Genomic DNA, 16,969 nt, shown 5'->3' with positions numbered 1-16,969 from the left:
GCCCACATGGGGAGAGGGGCTCACAGGGGGCCAGCTGGGGACAGGCTGGGCAGCCTGAGCATAAAGTTCCTAGGAAGGCAGGGGCAGTGTGTCCTCTGGGCCTGAGGTCACTGGCATCTTGGCTAGGTCGGGCAAAGGGAGAAGACCAGGTAACTGGCTGAGCCTGGTCCAAGAACTTTCTAAAAGGCAAGTTCCTTCCATCAGGGGTTGGCACCTGCTGTTCCTTCTGGCTGGAATGTACTTTCCCCAGCTCCCCCCCACCCTCCCCGCCCCAAGTGGGTTAATACTCATTCATTCTTCAACAGAAGGCTCCTGCCCAGACTGGGTTTGGTGCCATAGGTTCCTACAGCCTTATTTTGCTGTATCTCGTTTTTACCACCTGTCATAGACTTGAACTCATCTATGCCAAGTTCGTTATCTGTCTCCCGCACCAGAGAGGGAGCTCTGTGTACAGCCTGCCATGGTCCTGCCTGGCACTGGGCCTGCTAGGGTAGGCGCTCAGTAGATACTTCAGTGCATCCAGCTGTCCAGGTGGAAGCAGCTGCTGAGGGCACCAAGCACCCCATCCAGGAAGATGTGTAGATGGTCTGGGTGTGACTTGTCAGCTAGAGTGGCTTTTATCAGCTACCCCAGCTCCAATCGTAGCAACTATTAAGCATTTATTTCTCATCGGAAGCGGGTAAGGTGCACTCGGCATGCTCATTTTCAGGTGAGATGGTCAGCCTAGTGTTTTGCCCAGGATCACAGAACTGGTTCATGATAGCGCTGGAATTATGGTTTGTACACAAGTCAGCCTGTCTCCAAAGAGCTGCCTTTGGGCAAGGGTCCGGCTTAGTTTTCTGGGGGCACCCACTCCCACCCTGTGTATCCCAGCCTGGCTCATCCCATTGCAATAACGCCATGAGCCCTTAGTACACGTTACCTCATTTATTCTCACAACATGCCTGTGAGGTAGGGAGGGGCAGGGACTGTCCCCATTTTACAGAGGAGGAAGTTGAGGCACACAGAGGTCAAGTGACTTGCCCAAGGTCACAGACGGCGGCCAAGCTGGAATGGGGCCCAGAGCAGGCCCTTGGTTCACCTGGGGGGCCCCCCCTGCAGCAAGCGCCGGACAAGAGGATGTCTCCAATGCCATAGAGTCGTATACACAGTATAGAGCAGCCCCTCGTGTACTGAGCTCGCTGCCAGGCTTGGCCCCTGCCCAGATGGCCTGCCCTCCCCCTGCCCTCCCCCACCCTGCCCTGCAGGCCCGGGCCATTGCAGCTCAGGGCTCATGACACCCTGGGAATGGGGATGGGGGGAAAGGGAGAAAAGAAGATGATTGGGGTAAAAAAAAAAAAAAATAGAACAGAACAGAAAACTAAAGAGGCTGGGCAGATGAGCCCATGGGGTCAGGAGGGAGGGTGGGAGACAAAAAAAAAGGGCTGCTTACACACAAGGTATATATTTTTACACACACTTGTACATACACCTAGATATAGTACATGTAAAAATATATGCTATTCACACACCCGCCTCCTGCCAGGTGCCCCGAGAGCCAGCGGCGGCGGCGCTGGTGGGCAGGGGTGAGCAGATGGGCGTTTGTTAAATATACACTCTAAGGTCTATGTGCATATGTACACATACATACAGACATCGCCGCCTGTCCCTCGGTTACTATACACAGGTGTGGCCAAGGACAGACACAACCCCCCAGGAAAATGGGGTCCCTCTCTCTCGAGTGCCCCCTGGAAGCTGCTCTGAGTCCTAGATTTTGCTGAAGGAAGGGGCTGGAGAGGAGAAGGCGGCGGGAGTCTGGAGCATGGTAACTGTGGCTTCGTTTCGTCTCATTTCCCCCTAAAGATAAAACCTCCCTCATCTGCTCAGAGGCAAGTCCTGCCTGACACTGCCTGGGGCTGGCGGGTCCAGCAGTGGGTACCCCCTGAGGAACCTCCATCTGCATGTGTGCGTGCGTGTGAGACTGTGTGTGAGCATTGGGTGGGAGAGGGAGGGGACACGTGTCCATCGCTCTGTCGTCTGGGCCCTCAACCGCAAAAAGGGTTGAGGACCAGAAAGCCGCTTGCCATGATGGTGACCACTGTGTGAGCTCTGAAGGGAAAAGAGAAAAACGTAAGAATGAAAATCCAAGGTCAGAGCAGGGGTAGCTGGGAAAAGAAGGAAGGACATGGCAGGTGCCCAAGGCTGCCCTTGGACTGTCGTTGTCTTGTAAACAAGCTAGTTTAAGTTCTCATCAGATAGAACAAGTAAAAAGACCGAAGTCTGGAGGCTGGGCCGGGAGTTGCCGACTGAAGTCCATCTATCTAGTCCACCACGGCCAGTGAGAGGAAAAAGAAAAGTTTTCTAGTTTTGTGATTTTTGTTGACGTTTTGTGTGTGTGAAATCTTCATAACCTAAAGCTGAGAGGGACCCAGAAAAGCCAAATTGTGAGCCCTTGTATGCATCAATTTGAAAGTTGGCTCAGGGTCTCTAGACAGAATAACCATACTAAAGGTTGAGAAAATTTTGTTCCATTTGCATTTAGTTTTTACGTATGTGGGTTTTTAAAATGATTTTAAATTGTTTCCTTCCTCTTTCCTGGTCTCAGAGCCTGGTCTGGGCCTCCGGGACATAAATCTCGATGCTGTCCGCGCTCTCTGTGGCTGAGTTCTGCCGCACGGAAGCTGCCCGCTTGGCGGCCAGGAGTCTCTTGCGGGCCTCCTGCCGCTGCTTGTCCCCGGCATCAGAGGCCTTGTCTCGGCTCACTGCCGGCTTGGATTTGGCTGGCTTCTTTGGGACCGGAGGGGGTGGTTTCTTCTCTTCCTTTAGTGAGACAGTGAGGAGGGAACAAAAATAAAACAAAGGTGCCACATTCTGTGTGGCACTACCCCCTACCATATGCTGGAGCTGGAGCCGCCACCCCAGCCTCCCCGCACTGGGCACAAGCAACACATACTGGAATCAGGAAGCCACAGAAGCGATGATCGTGGGAATAGCACAAGGCAGAGGAGCAAAAGCGAGCTTAGAATCCTAGAATGTTCTAGCAGGAAAGGACGGACAGAGCAGCTGCTCCCACCCCCATTTGGAGCCTGAGTCTGGATTTAAATTTAGGGCTTCTGATTCCCAGGTCACATTTCACATGCTATTCTAGGGGATTAGAATTTAACAAGGGTCACAGTCCAATAACCAGTAGGGGTCACTGGCTTTCACTGGAAGGAAGCCTTAGGAAAGAGGCTGGCCACCACAAGGAGGTAGAACTGGCTCTGAGACCCTGGTATTCTGGGTGGCACAGCTCATGAAAAGGGACCGTTCTGCTGCCTCCCAAGTTCCAACAGCCATGTCTACCACTGATGCTGCGGGTGGCAGGTCTCTCCTGGGATCCCCTTTTCCACTAAACATGCAGGGCAGGACAGCATGCTTCAGGGGGTCAGCCTCAACTACACGGAGCGAGCGGCATGCTGGACGAGTGCCAAGCATGGACCCCACGCAGTGATGAACGTGAGCCCCCAGCTCAAAGACGACACACGGAGAAGGGAGCCAAGCAGCACTGACCGATGTGGGCAGCGTTATTGCCGACCAGGAATTTGTCCCTGGACTTCCCCTCCGCACTGCTCCATGCTCACCTTCCTCTTCTCGGGGGTCTCCACCAGCTGCCAGCTGTTGGCCTTGAGGTGGTAGAGTTCATCAAACTTCATGCTGATGTCCTCAATGGACAGCTGTAGCAGGTCCCAGAACCCTGCCAGGTCCTGGGCTGTTGGACGTGGGTTGGCATCAGGGTTCTGTGGGCCAGATGGGGATCAGTGGAGCCAGCAAGGCAGAGGCTTGTCCCGTCCCCCACCCCAAGCATGGTACCCCCAGCCCTGTCAGCAGTGGGTGGGGGCTCTGGAGGCCTAGTCTTACTCCCAGTGTCCTGGTGAGCCAGCCCTAATGGTGGGGGGACTCTTGGGACAAGGGGATGGTCCCATCCTGAGAGTAGGCCTTGCACATACATGTGGACTGTCAAGGCCATCACTGCAGGGCAAGTGTTCATGTCTCTAATGTATACCAGATAGGCACTAACTAGATATTTTATAGGGAAGAAACAGAAGTTCTTGGCCATGGTCTCACAGTGAAGCAGGAAGAAGCCTGGATTCACTCCCAAGTGAGTATGATCACAGAATCCATATTGTTTCCACCCCATCATTCTTTTCCATGTCAACACCATCCCCAAATCTCTACAGGTCCTGGAGATACTCTCTATTGCCTGTCCCCCCCAATACACAGCCCCTGGCTGGATGGAGAGAGATGCCCACAGGAAAAGCTGCCTAGGACTCTACTGCTGGGCCTGGCAAGCAAGCCCTCCTAACAGGTAAGTAAGGGGAGGGAAGAGGACACCCACCTAAACCTAGTAGTGGGATTTCTTTAGTTCTTACCTTGAGTGTCGTCTTAGATACAGAATATATTTCATATAAATACATTTTATATAAAAAGCTAATTGACTTTTAACTTTCATGTGACTGTTTCACATAGAATTCCATTTTCTATTTAAAAGTATTAGAGATTTGATTAGAGGGTGGTAGGGCCACTCCTGGCCCCATTCTTGTGCTAGACACTGACAGCATTGCCATTGTCCTTTCAATACCACAAGGAAGCAGCACCTTCTCTGTGCTAGGGCAGTGGTCACAGAGGCTTAGAGGGGCTGGCTGGTGTACAGGCAGGCCCTTCCTGCCTGGGGGACCACCAAAGGCTGGAAACCTTGCTGTGGAGGAAGAAGAATCACACTCACCAAGTTTTGTTCACAGAGGCCCCGGAACTGCTGGAATTTCTGGGACATCAATAGCTGGGCACTACCCACAGCACTGAGGACTTTTCCTAAGACTGAGAAAGAGAAGGTAGAAAAAGACTGACTTAGCATTGAACCTGGTTTTCTGGGGTGGAAAGTGGGATCAGGGTCATCTCCCCCTGTACTCCCTTAGGATAGAAACATTATTTGGTGATGGCAGCGAGTCTTCATTTTATTTACACATTAATCCCCATTCTCATTGAGAAAAATGGAAATAATACAGATAAACTGAACCCCATTTCATAGTTCCTAAGGACATTTTATGGCAGCAAATTTGAAAAAACTGACCTTAAATGGAAAAGTTTTCTAGCAAACATAAATTACCATCATGGACTCAAGAAGAAAGGGAAAATCTGATTTGATCATTAAGTATTTTTTAGGGATTGAAGTAGATATTAGAAATCTTCCCAGAAAAAGAAACCAGGCCTAGGTAATTTTATAGGTGGAGTTTTATAAAACCTTCCCATGTAAGAATTTGCCCCATTAAGAAATTAGTAAATAAAAAGGAACAGCAAATGGCACATGAACTTTTAGCAGAAAATTGTTGCCAGGGAATAGATGAAACTGTGACAGCCATGAATATGTAAAAGTCAGGTTCAAAGCAGAGAGAGAGATGCTCCAGAGAGAGATAGTAAGACAAAAGAAGGAGATAAATCAGGCGCTCTGGAACTAGAGCGAGAGAAAAATCAGGCCATCACAGAAACAAGGGCCATACTGGAAGTGGCACAAAGATTAAAACCTGCTGAAAATTCTTCCAACAAGGACAGGGAGGGTAGGACTGAAAGAATCTTGGTATAAATGCTTAAAACTCCTTGATTAACAAAACAAAAAATAAATAGCAGAAGGGGAGGGGCATAAAATAAGTTCTACTGTCTACCCTGGGGGCTCAAGTCTGCCTTGGTCTAAAGTATAGTGGGAATAAAAGGAAAAGTCTCTTCTTAAAGTCACTAACTTATGTAAGACTGCACTCAGTTAGAAACAGGAAATGTATTAAATGTATTAAAAAGGGGAAACAGACGTAAATAGGTAGAAAACCATACCATGCTCGTGGGTCAGCAGAATCAACATTGTTAAAATGTCTATACTACCCAAAGTGATCTACAGAGTCAACCCAATCCCTATTAAAATACCACCATCATTTTTCACAGATACAGAACCAGAGAAGACTTCATAGCAAAAGCAATCCTAGGCAATAAAAACAAAAGGGGAGGTATTAATTTACCAGACTTCAAACTATACCACAAGGCTATAGTAATTATAAAACAGCTTGGTACTCACCCAAGAACAGGGACATTGACCATTGGAACAGAACCCAGATATAAAACCATCCTCATATAGTCATCTGATCTTTGACAAAACAGACAAAAACATATAGAGGGAAAAGAATCCTTATTCAATAAATGGTGCTGGGAAAACTGGATAACCACATGTAGAAGACTGAAATAGGATCTACACCTTTCACAAAAATCAACTCACGCTGGGTAACAGACTTAGGAACCTAAGGTGTGAAACTATCAGAATTCTAGAGGAAAACATTGGAAATACTCTTCTAGATATCGGCCTAGGCAAAGAATTTATGAAGAAGATCCCAAAAGCGATCACAGCAACAACAAAAATAAATACATGGGACAAGTTAAAAAGCTTCTGCACAGCCAAAGAAACTGTCAAGAGTGCAAACAGACAACCCACAGAATGGGAGAAAATTTTTGCAAGCTACACATCTGATAAAGGGCTGATAACTAGAATCTATTTAGAACTCAGGAAAATCAGCAAGAAAAAACACACAACCCTATCAAAAATTGGGCAAAGGACATAAACAGAAACTTTTCAAAAGACAACAGAATAATGGCCAACAAACATGAAAAAATGCTCAACATCTCTAATCAGGGAAATGCAAATCAAAACTACAATGAAATATCACTATCTCCAGTGAGAATGGCCTTTACCAAAAAGTCCCCAAATAGGCCGGGCGCAGTGGCTCATGCCTGTAATCCTAGCACTTAGGCCGAGGGGGGCGGATTGCTGTAGGTAAGGAGTTCAAAACCAGCCTGAGCAAGACCTCGACTATAAATAGAAATAAATTAATTGGCCAGCTAATATATATAGAAAAAATTAGCTGGGCATGGTGGCGCATGCCTGTAGTCCCAACTACTCAGGAGGCTGAGGCAGCAGGATTGCTCGAGCCCAGGAGTTTGAGGTTGCTGTGAGCTAGGCTGACGCCACAGCGCTCACTCTAGCCTGGGCAACAAAGCGAGACTCTGTCTCAAAAAAAAAAAAAGTCCCGAAACAATAAATGTTGGCATGGATGCGGAGACAGGAACACTCCTACACTGCTGGTGGGACTGCAAGCTAGTGCAACCTCTGTGGAAAGCAATATGGAGATACCTTAAAGTGATACAAGTAGATCTACCATTTGATCCAGGAATCCCATTACTGGGCATCTACCCAAAAGAACAAAAGGCATTCTATAAAAAAGACATCTGCACTCGAATGTTTATAGCAGCACAATTCACAATTGCAAAGATGTGGAAACAACCCAAGTGTCCATCGATACATGAGTGGATTAATAAATGTATATGTATACCATGGAGTACTATTCAGCTATAAGAAACAATGGTGATGTAACACCTGTTGTATTTTCCTGGATAGAGCTAGTATCCATTCTACTAAGTGAAGTATCCCAAGAATGGAAAAATAAGCACCACATGTACTCACCAGCAAATTGGTTTCACTGATCAACACCTAAGTGCACATATAGGAATAACATTTATCTGGCGTGGGGAGGAGGGGATGGGTACATACATACATAATGAGTGTGATGCCCATCATCTGAGAGATGGACACACTTGAAGCTCTGACTCAGAGGGAGGGAGGGCAAGGCAACATATGTAACCTAAACATTTATAATATGCTGAAATAAAAATTAGAAACAGGAGAAACTATCAAAGAGATTGAGAGACACAGAAAATGTACGCATCTAACAGAGTTCTAAAAGAAGAGGGCAGAAAGAATGGAAGAAAAGCAATAGTCAAAGAGATCACGGTTCAGAATTTTCCAGAAATGGCCTGGCCTAGTAGCTCTATGCTACCTGTAATCCTTGCTACTTAGGAAGCTGAGGTTGGAGGATCGCTTGAGCCCAGGAGTTTGAGGCTGTAGTGACCTATGAATATGATCTTACTCTAGCCTAGGCAACAGAGGGGGAGACCCTGTCTCAAAAAAGAAAAAAATGAAAGACTTTCCAGAAATGGCTAATGACACCAGTCCTCAGAGTCAGGAAGCCAAATGAATCCCAAGCAAAATCCATACTTATTTACAGTAAAACAAAAAAAAAAAAAAGAGAAGCTCTTAAACAGCAGCTAAATGGAAGGAAAGATTACTGCCAAAGGAATGAGTTAAATAGTAAACTACACAACCACAACAATGGCTAAAAATAGTAAAATAGTATGTTCAAAGTACTGAGAGAAAAGCATTAACTTAGAATTCTACATTTAGAGAAACTATCATTCAAGAATGAGTGTGAGGCCGGGCGCTGTGGCTCACGCCTGTAATCCTAGCTCTTGGGAGGCCGAGGCGGGCGGATTGCTCAAGGTCAGGAGTTCAAAACCAGCCTGAGCAAGAGCGAGACCCCGTCTCTACTATAAATAAAAAAAAACAAAAAAAAACAAAACAAAAAAAAAAAAGAATGAGTGTGAGGCCGGGCGCTGTGGCTCACGCCTGTAATCCTAGCTCTCTGGGAGGCCGAGGCGGGCGGATTGCTCGAGGTCAGGAGTTCGAAACCAGCCTGAGCAAGAGCGAGACCCCGTCTCTACTATAAAATAGAAGGAAATTAATTGGCCAACTAATATATATACAAAAAATTAGCTGGGCATGGTGGTGCATGCCTGTAGTCCCAGCTACTTGGGAGGCTGAGGCAGGAAGATTACTTGAGCCAGGAGTTTGAGGTTGCTGTGAGCTAGGCTGACGCCACGGCACTCACTCTAGCCTGGGCAACAAAGCGAGACTCTGTCTCAAAAAAAAAAAAAAAAATGAGTGTGGATGGGGAAAGAATATTCTCTTCAACTAATATCTAGTTCAGGGAAAACTAGATATCCACATGCAAAAGTTATTGGACCTTTATATCATATAGAAAAAATTAAAAATGGATCAAAGGGCTAGGTATGGTGGCATGCACCTATAATTCCAGCTACGCGGGAGGCTGAGGCAGGAGAGCTAGGCTGACACCACGGCACTCTAGCCTGGGCAACAGAGTGACACTCTGTCTCAAAAAAAAAAAAGAACACACATATTTATGACCTTGGATTTGGCAATAGTTTCTTAAAGAAGACCCCAAAAACACAGGCAACAAAAGAAAAAAATAGATAAACTGGATTGCATTACAACTGAAAACTTTTTTAATGCATCAGAAGACAGTATGGAGAAATGAAAAGATAACCTACAGAATGGGAGAAAACATCTGTAAATCATATATTTGATTAGGGTTTAATATCCAGAATATATAAATTCCTACAACTTAAGAAAGAGATTAATGACCCAATTAAAAATGGGCAAGAACTTAAAAAGAGATTTCTCTAAAGGTATACAATGGCCAGTAAGCATGCTCAACATAATTGCTCATGGGGGAACTGCAAATCAAAATTACAATTAGATTTCATACCCATTAAGATAGCTGTAAAAAAAAAAAACAAAACAACTGAAAACAAGTCTTATAAACACTTCGAGAAGTTGGAACCACGTGCATCACTGGGGGGAATGTAAAATGATGCAGCTGCTGTGAAAAACAGTTTGGTGGATCCTCAAAAAGCTAGACACGGAATTACCATATGATCCACCAATTCCACTTCTGGGTATAAACCCAAAAGAATTGAAAACAAGAGACTTAAACGGATACTTATACACCAATGTTTGTAATGGGCATTATTCACAGTAGCCAAAAAGTGGAACTAACCCAAGTGCCCATCAACAGATGAATGGATAAACAAAAATGTGGTATATACATACAATGGAATATTATTCAGTCATAAAAATTAATAAAGTTCCGATATATGCCATATGCCCAAACCCTGAAAACATGCTAAATAAAACCAGCCAGACACAAAAGGATAAACATCGTGTGATTCCACTTAGAAAGTAGAGTAGAGGTTATCAGGGGCTAGGGCTAAGGGGTATGAATAGGGGGTTATTGCTTAATAGGTACAGAATTTCTATTTGGGGTGATGAAAAAGTTTTGGAGATAGACAGTGGTGATGGTTGCATAACACTGTGAATGTCATTAATGCCACTGAACTGTATGCTTAAAAATATATAACATAAAATTTGGGGCTATTTTATCTTACTACTATTAAATGATAAAGGAGAAAAGGGATAAGAGAAAAAATAGAAAGTATAAGATAAAATCATAGAAATTAACCTAAATACTTTAATAATTTCATCTTTAAATGAATTAAATTCTCCAACTAAAATAAACCTATTTTCAGGCTGCATAAAAAACCACCACCACCCAGATCTATGATATATGCTATGGACCAGAGACAAATCTAAAGACACAGAAAGGTTATATTATAAATGAAAAAACTGGAAAAAGGTACACCAGGTAAATTCTATATATACCTCTCTTAGCTGGTAAAGCAGACACCAAAAAATCAGTAATTCGGAGAATATTTGATTCACTTAATAAGCTTGATCTAATGGACATAATACAGAAGTCTAAACCCAATAACTATAAAATATACTTTCTTCTTACACAGAGAACATTCATTAAAACCAACAACATTCTCAGCCATAAAACATGCAATGGATTTCAAAGAACTGGATATCACATAGATTATGTTTTTTGACATTAATATAACTAGGTTAGAAACTAGTAATAAAAACATAACTAATAAACCTCCACATGTATTAAAAACAAACAAAAACACAGAGTTCTAAATAATCCACTAGTCAAAAGAAATCTCAGTGGAAGTTGTGTATCTTGTCAGAGAAATGCATAGGTTTCAAATTTATAAAAAAAAGACAACCTAAGAAAGAAATTAGGCCGGGTGCGTGGCTCACGCCTGTAATCCTAGCACTCTGGGAGGCCGAGGCAGGTGGATCGCTCGAGGTCAGGAGTTCGAAACCAGCCCGAGCGAGACCCCGTCTCTATTAAAAATAGAAAGAAATTAATTGACCAACTAAAAATATATATACAAAAGATTAGCCAAGCATGATGGCGCATGCCTGTAGTCCCAGCTACTCGGGAGGCTGAGGCAATAGGATCGCTTGAGCCCAGGAGTCTGAGGCTGCTGTAAGCTAGGCTGACGCCACAGCACTCACTCTAGCCTGGGCAACAAAGTAAAACTCTGTCTCAAATAAAACAAAAAAAGGAAATTAGCTAAGGATCTGATTTAAGACAGTAGAGGAATAGTACAATTAACCCAAGGAGAAATTCGTAAAATATAATAGAAGATTAATAAAGTTAACAAATGCTGCCAGACTGGTCAACATAAAAGAAGACAGGTGCAAATAGATTAGGAATGAATAAAGGACCATATAACATGAATACACTGAAAAGATACTTAAAAAAAACCAAGTTCTGCCAAACAAAGAAATAAAAGATAATTCTGATTTTAAATTCCTTCAGAGACTATGAAAAAAGAAAACATCCCACACTCATTTTATGAAGCATCCTATGTTCCAATAGAACAAGGATGAAAAAGGGAAATTACAGGCCAGGCGCAGTGGCTCATGCCTGTAATCCTAGCATTCTGGGAGTTCGAGGCAGGAGGATTGCTTGAGCTCAGGAGTTGGAGACCAGCCTGAGCGAGAGCAAGACCTCGTCTCTGCTACAAATAGAAAAAATTATCTTGGTGTGGTAGTGCACGCCTATAATCCCAGCTACTCCAGGAGGATCGCTTGAGCCCAGGAGTTTGAGGTTGCTGTAAGCTAGAGGTCGATGCCATAGCACTCTAGCCCAGGTGACAGAGCCAGACTCTGTCTCAAAAAAAAAAAAAAAATTACAAGCTAACTTATTATGAACCAAAAATTATTAAATCCAACAGTATACTGACAAGGTAATATATCACAATTCAACTGGGCTTATTCTGAGAATGCAGGACTGATTCAACATTAGAAAATTCTAATGACTTCTGATTCTGGCCATGAGAAACCAGTCAGTATCAGGCGAACTTAACAGTCTAACAAAGAAAAAATTTGAAAAAACTAAATAAAATATCAGTAACAACAAATCTCATATTCAAGATATTAAATATTACCAACGCAACCAGATTTGAGAAGATAAGATCCCAATTAGAAGGGAAACAATAGATAAATCTGATATTGTGTACTACTGCAAAGCATCTCCCACTTTACAAGCAGCACAGGCTGAGAAGTAAAGCAGAAAGTGGTGGTGCAGAGGCTGAGAAGCTGAGCACTGCATGGGGCAATTTCATGGGGGATGAGACAAAAATTGGAATTCAGAGCTTTCGAGGTAGAAACAAGGAAAGTACATTAAGCTGAGCAAAGCTTTCAGCAGTCTTAAGGCGTGAGAGAGGAAAATTGGAGCTTAGAGTCTGCCACGGAGGAGGGGCTTGAAAAATATCAGTGGATATTACTGGGACTCCCTGAAGGGTACACACATACTAGGATTAGAGGCAAACTAGAAACAGACTTGCTACTACAAAAACCCAGCTCTGGGCTGGGTACAGTGCCTCACACCTGTAACCCCAGCACTTTGGGAGGCCAGGGCAGGAGGATTGCTTAAGGCCAGGAGTTCGAGACCAGACTGGGCAATAATCAGACCCATCCCTACAAAAAATTAAAAAATTTAGCCACGTGTGGTGATGTGCACCTATAGTCCTAGCTCAGAAGGCTAAGGCAGGAGGATCACTTGAGCCCAGGATTTTGAGGCTGCAGTTAGCTACAATGATGCCACCCCAACAACAGAGTGAGACCCTGTCTCAAAGGGAAGGAAGGAGAGAGAGAGAAAAAAGAGTATATAGACAGAGTTCTTGGACAAGGGCTTTAAAATAATTGTGAATATATACAAGAAAAAAAAATGAAAAATTTCAGCAGAGAAATGGAATTTATCAAACAGTATTGAATGAAAAGTCTAGAACTAAATATAGTAACTGAAATTAAGAATCCAACAAATGGGTTTAGTCACAGCTGAACTATATAATAATCCAGTAGGAAATATCCAGACTGAAGCCTAAAGGGGAAAAGAAGAGAAAATACAGAAAAGGAAGAAACAAGACATAGCAGTCTAATAACACATGTGGAATTGGAATCCACTGGAGAGAAGAAATAAAATGGAGCAGAAATTTGAAGAAAGCATGGCCAAGACTTTTCCGAAATTTATGAAAGATATTAAAATTGTAAGATTCAAGAAGCTGGGGGTAGGGAGCAAGGGGGGGACAAAATCTTCAGAAGAGCAGCAGGAAGACCAGCAGCTTACATTTCAATAGAAAGACTGGAAACCAGAACACAATCAAAGACATGTTTATAGAGTGTTGAAAGAAGATCAATGGCCAACCTAGCATTCTACACCTATTAGCATCAAAATAACACTAAAGGGAATTCTTTAGGCAGAAGGAAAGTGATCCCAGGTAGAATCTCAGAAATATAGAAAAGAGGAGTAATATGTGGGTAAAGATAAGTAAATATTGACTGCATAAAATAATGTCTTACAGTATTTAGAATACATGTAGAACTAAAATAGTACAGCAATACATAAGTCTGGAGGGGAATAAATGGAATCAAAGTGTTCTAAGGTCCTTCATCTAGGAAGTAATAAAGGCATTTGTTTAGATTAGTCTTTACAAAGTCAAGGATGCAGGCTATCATCTCTAGAATTTAATAAGTTACTACTAAAAGAATTTAATAAGTTCACAGTGGAAAACTGGAAATACTTGGTTAATCCAAAAAGCAAGGAGGAGAAAATCTATTAATAAAATTCATCACGTTACTAGATTATCCCTCTTAGTGCAGCAGGCCGAAATATCTGGTTTTGCGTCTAGGGCAAAAAGCGCAGCCGGCCGATATAACTACGTAGGAGCCGATCTATCGACCGGCAGCACTGGACGCAAAAGCCACACTAGAAAAGCCGTATGATTGCCTAAATAGATACAGTAAAAAATTCTAGTCAATTCAACAATTTTCTTAACCAGAACAAGAACATCTACAAAAAAACCTACGGTAAGCATTACATTGAATGGTGCAATGTTAAAAGCAATTGCTTGAGCTATGATTATGCCACTGCACTCTAGCCTGGACAACAGAGCCAGACCCTGTCTCACAAACAAACAAAAACCAATTCCTTCTTTACAGATAAATTTTAGAGAATATAGTAAGGTTTCCAGATACAAGATCAATATAAAGGTCAGGAGCATTTAATTGACAATAAAGAGAAAATCTAATAACAAAGATACCATTTACAAAAACATCCCTCCAAAATTAAAACACTAATCTAACAAATCTAAAAAAAAAAATGCAAAACTTTTATTTAGGAGATTTTTAAATTCAATTGAAATAGACTAAAGATGACCTAAATAAATGGAGAGACATATTATCATATTCTAGGACAGAAAAGACTCAATTCATAAAGATGTCAATTTCTCCCCAAATTCATCTATAGATTTACTACAATTCCAATCAAATTCTCAACATAGACCTTAAAAAGTTGATTCTAAAAAATTTTTTATGGAAGAGCAAAGAGGCAAGACACTCTTGAAGAAGAAGAAGGTCGGGGAAACTTGTCCTTCCCATTACCAAGACTCATTATGCAGTTATAATAATGAAGACAGTGTGATTTTGGCCTAGGGAGAGACTAATGGAACAGAACAGAAAGTTCAGATCAACACATATAGGAAACCTGATGTTTGTCAAAGCTGGATTGAATACAAGTAGGATAAGGATGGATATTTTTATAAACTATATCCAGTAAGAAAAAATGCATGATAGAGCCTTACCTCTCTCTCCCTTTAGAAAAATCAATTCCAGGGGATCAAGGACTTAAATGTAGAAGGCAAAACTTGAAAACTGTTATAAGAAAACAATAAAATATCTTTTTGACTTTGGGAGAAGCACAGATATTCTTAAGTGCAAACCATAAAGGACAAGACTGATAAATTTAACTATACTAAAATGAAGAACATTTGCTGATTTAAAAGATACCATATTCTGATGCTTTAATAAAGTATGAACCAAAAAAAAAAAAGAAAAAAAACCATATGGTTGGGTGCAGTGGCTCACGCCTGTAATCCTAGCACTCTGGGAGGCCAAGGCAGGCGGATCACTCGAGGTCAGAAGTTCGAAACCAGCCTGAGCAAGAGTGAGACCCCATCTCTACTAAAAATAGAAAGAAATTAATTGGCTAACTAAAAATACATAGAAAAAATTAGCCAGGCATGGTGGCACATGCCTGTAGTCCCAACCACTTGCGAGGCTGAGGAAGGAGGATAGCTTGAGCCCAGGAATTTGAGGATGCTGTGAGCTAGGCTGATGCCACAGCACTCTAGCCAGGGCAACAGAGTGAGACTATGCCTCAAAAAAAAAACCAAAAAAAAAAAAACAACCTGAAATAAAACCCACTGAACTGTTTACTTTAAAAGGGGTGAATTTTATAATATATAAATTATACCTAAAAAATGTTACTAAACAATATTCACAACTGAAAACTAGAACAGCTAAAACTGCTTACCAGTGGAATGGATAAATGATGGTGTATTCACACTAGGATGCTACATTATCAATGAGATGAACTATAGGTACAGGCATTAACTGATGAATTTCAAAAACAATGTTGAATACAAAAGGCAAACCTCAGAAAAATACATGTATTATGTTTCTTTTAAGATATTGGTAACGTTCTATTTTGTAAGCTAGGTGGTGATTATTTTTCTTTATGCACTCTACTCTTTGCATGTATATTTCACAGTAAAAATAAAGATTAATGAAAACAAAATAAGGGTTTTTCAGATAGATAATAACCATTAATATTAATATGCCAACTCTCAGGTTTTAACTAAATGAAGTTCTTTTTTTTTTTTTTTGAGACAGAGTGTTGCTTTGTTGCCCAGGCTAGAGTGAGTGCCATGGCATCAGCCTAGCTCACAGCAACCTCAAACTCCTGGGCTCAAGCAATCCAATACTGTCTCAGCCTCCCCAGCAGCTGGGACTACAGGCATGTGCCACCATGGACAGCTAATTTTTTCTATATATATATTAATTGGCCAATTAATTTCTTTCTATTTATAGTAGAGACGGGGTCTCGCTCTTGCTTAGGCTGGTTTCGAACACCTAACCTTGAGCAATCCGCCCGCCTCAGCCTCCCAGAGTGCTAGGACTACAGGCGTGAGCCACCGCACCTGGCCTAAATGAAGTTCTAAAGGACGTACTTCAGCAAAAAAGAAAATGATCCAGGAAGGAAGATCTAAGAAGGAAGGGTGAGCAGAGAAAATAATAAAAATATAAATAAATAATTGTATAAAACAATAGTTATATTACATAATGGTAATAAATTGAACATTATATAATTATTGCTGCTTGTGGGGTTTAATAGAAAACAAATCAGATAAGTCATATTGTAAGGTCCCTGGTGTGGGAGGGAGGTAAAGACATTGAGTAAATTAATGTTAAATTTTTAATTTTTTTTGATATAGAGTCTCACTCTGTTGCCCAGGCTAGAGTGCCGTGGCATCAGCCTAGCTTACAGCAAACTCAAACTCCTAGGCTTAAGCAATCCTTCTACCTCAGCCTCCCAAGTAGCTGGCACTATAGGCATGTACCATCATGCCCGGCTAATTTTTTCTGTATATATTTTTAGTTGGCCAATTAATTTCTTTCTATTTTTAAGTAAAGATGGGGTCTTGCTCTTGCTCAGGCTGGTTTCGAACTCCTGACCTCAAGCGATCCGCCCACCTCGGCCTCCCAGAGTGCTAGGATTACAGGCATGAGCCACTGCGCCTGGCCAATGTTAACATTTTAAGGGTAAAAAGTTAGCCAGGCAGAGTGATGTGTGCTTGTCCTAGCTACTCTGGAGCTTGATGGGGTTGGGATTGAGTGAGCCTAGGAGTTTGAGGCTGCGGTGAGCTGTGATCTGTACCGCTGCAATTCAGCCTGGGTGACAGAACAAGAGCCTTGTCTGTTAATAAAAAGGGTGGTGGTGGTGGTAAAAAGCTTAGAAATATAGTGCGTAAC

At 42.4% G+C, this 16,969-nt stretch overlaps 1 protein-coding gene across 7 annotated transcripts in view; it reads right to left on the bottom strand.

The window, feature by feature from the left end:
* Window positions 1–912: 912 nt before the first annotated feature.
* The window catches only part of DLGAP4 (DLG associated protein 4), a 146,131-nt gene continuing 130,074 nt past the window's right edge, over window positions 913–16,969 (bottom strand). For all 7 annotated transcript variants that reach the window (XM_012754736.3, XM_012754739.3, XM_012754741.3 and 4 more), the window contains 3 exons: window positions 4,742–4,833; window positions 3,600–3,755; window positions 913–2,799 (listed from right to left, as the gene is read on the bottom strand). In XM_012754736.3, coding sequence (XP_012610190.1) covers window positions 2,581–2,799; window positions 3,600–3,755; window positions 4,742–4,833 — 467 coding nt within the window. In that variant the 3' untranslated portion in view covers window positions 913–2,580. The remainder of the gene's footprint in view (window positions 2,800–3,599; window positions 3,756–4,741; window positions 4,834–16,969) is intronic.

This window comes from Microcebus murinus, chromosome 16 (assembly GCF_040939455.1).
Source record: "Microcebus murinus isolate Inina chromosome 16, M.murinus_Inina_mat1.0, whole genome shotgun sequence".
In the NCBI taxonomy this organism is placed as follows: domain Eukaryota; kingdom Metazoa; phylum Chordata; class Mammalia; order Primates; family Cheirogaleidae; genus Microcebus; species Microcebus murinus.
Note: the sequence above shows the minus strand (reverse complement) of the source record. Positions and strands in the feature narration are given on the sequence as shown.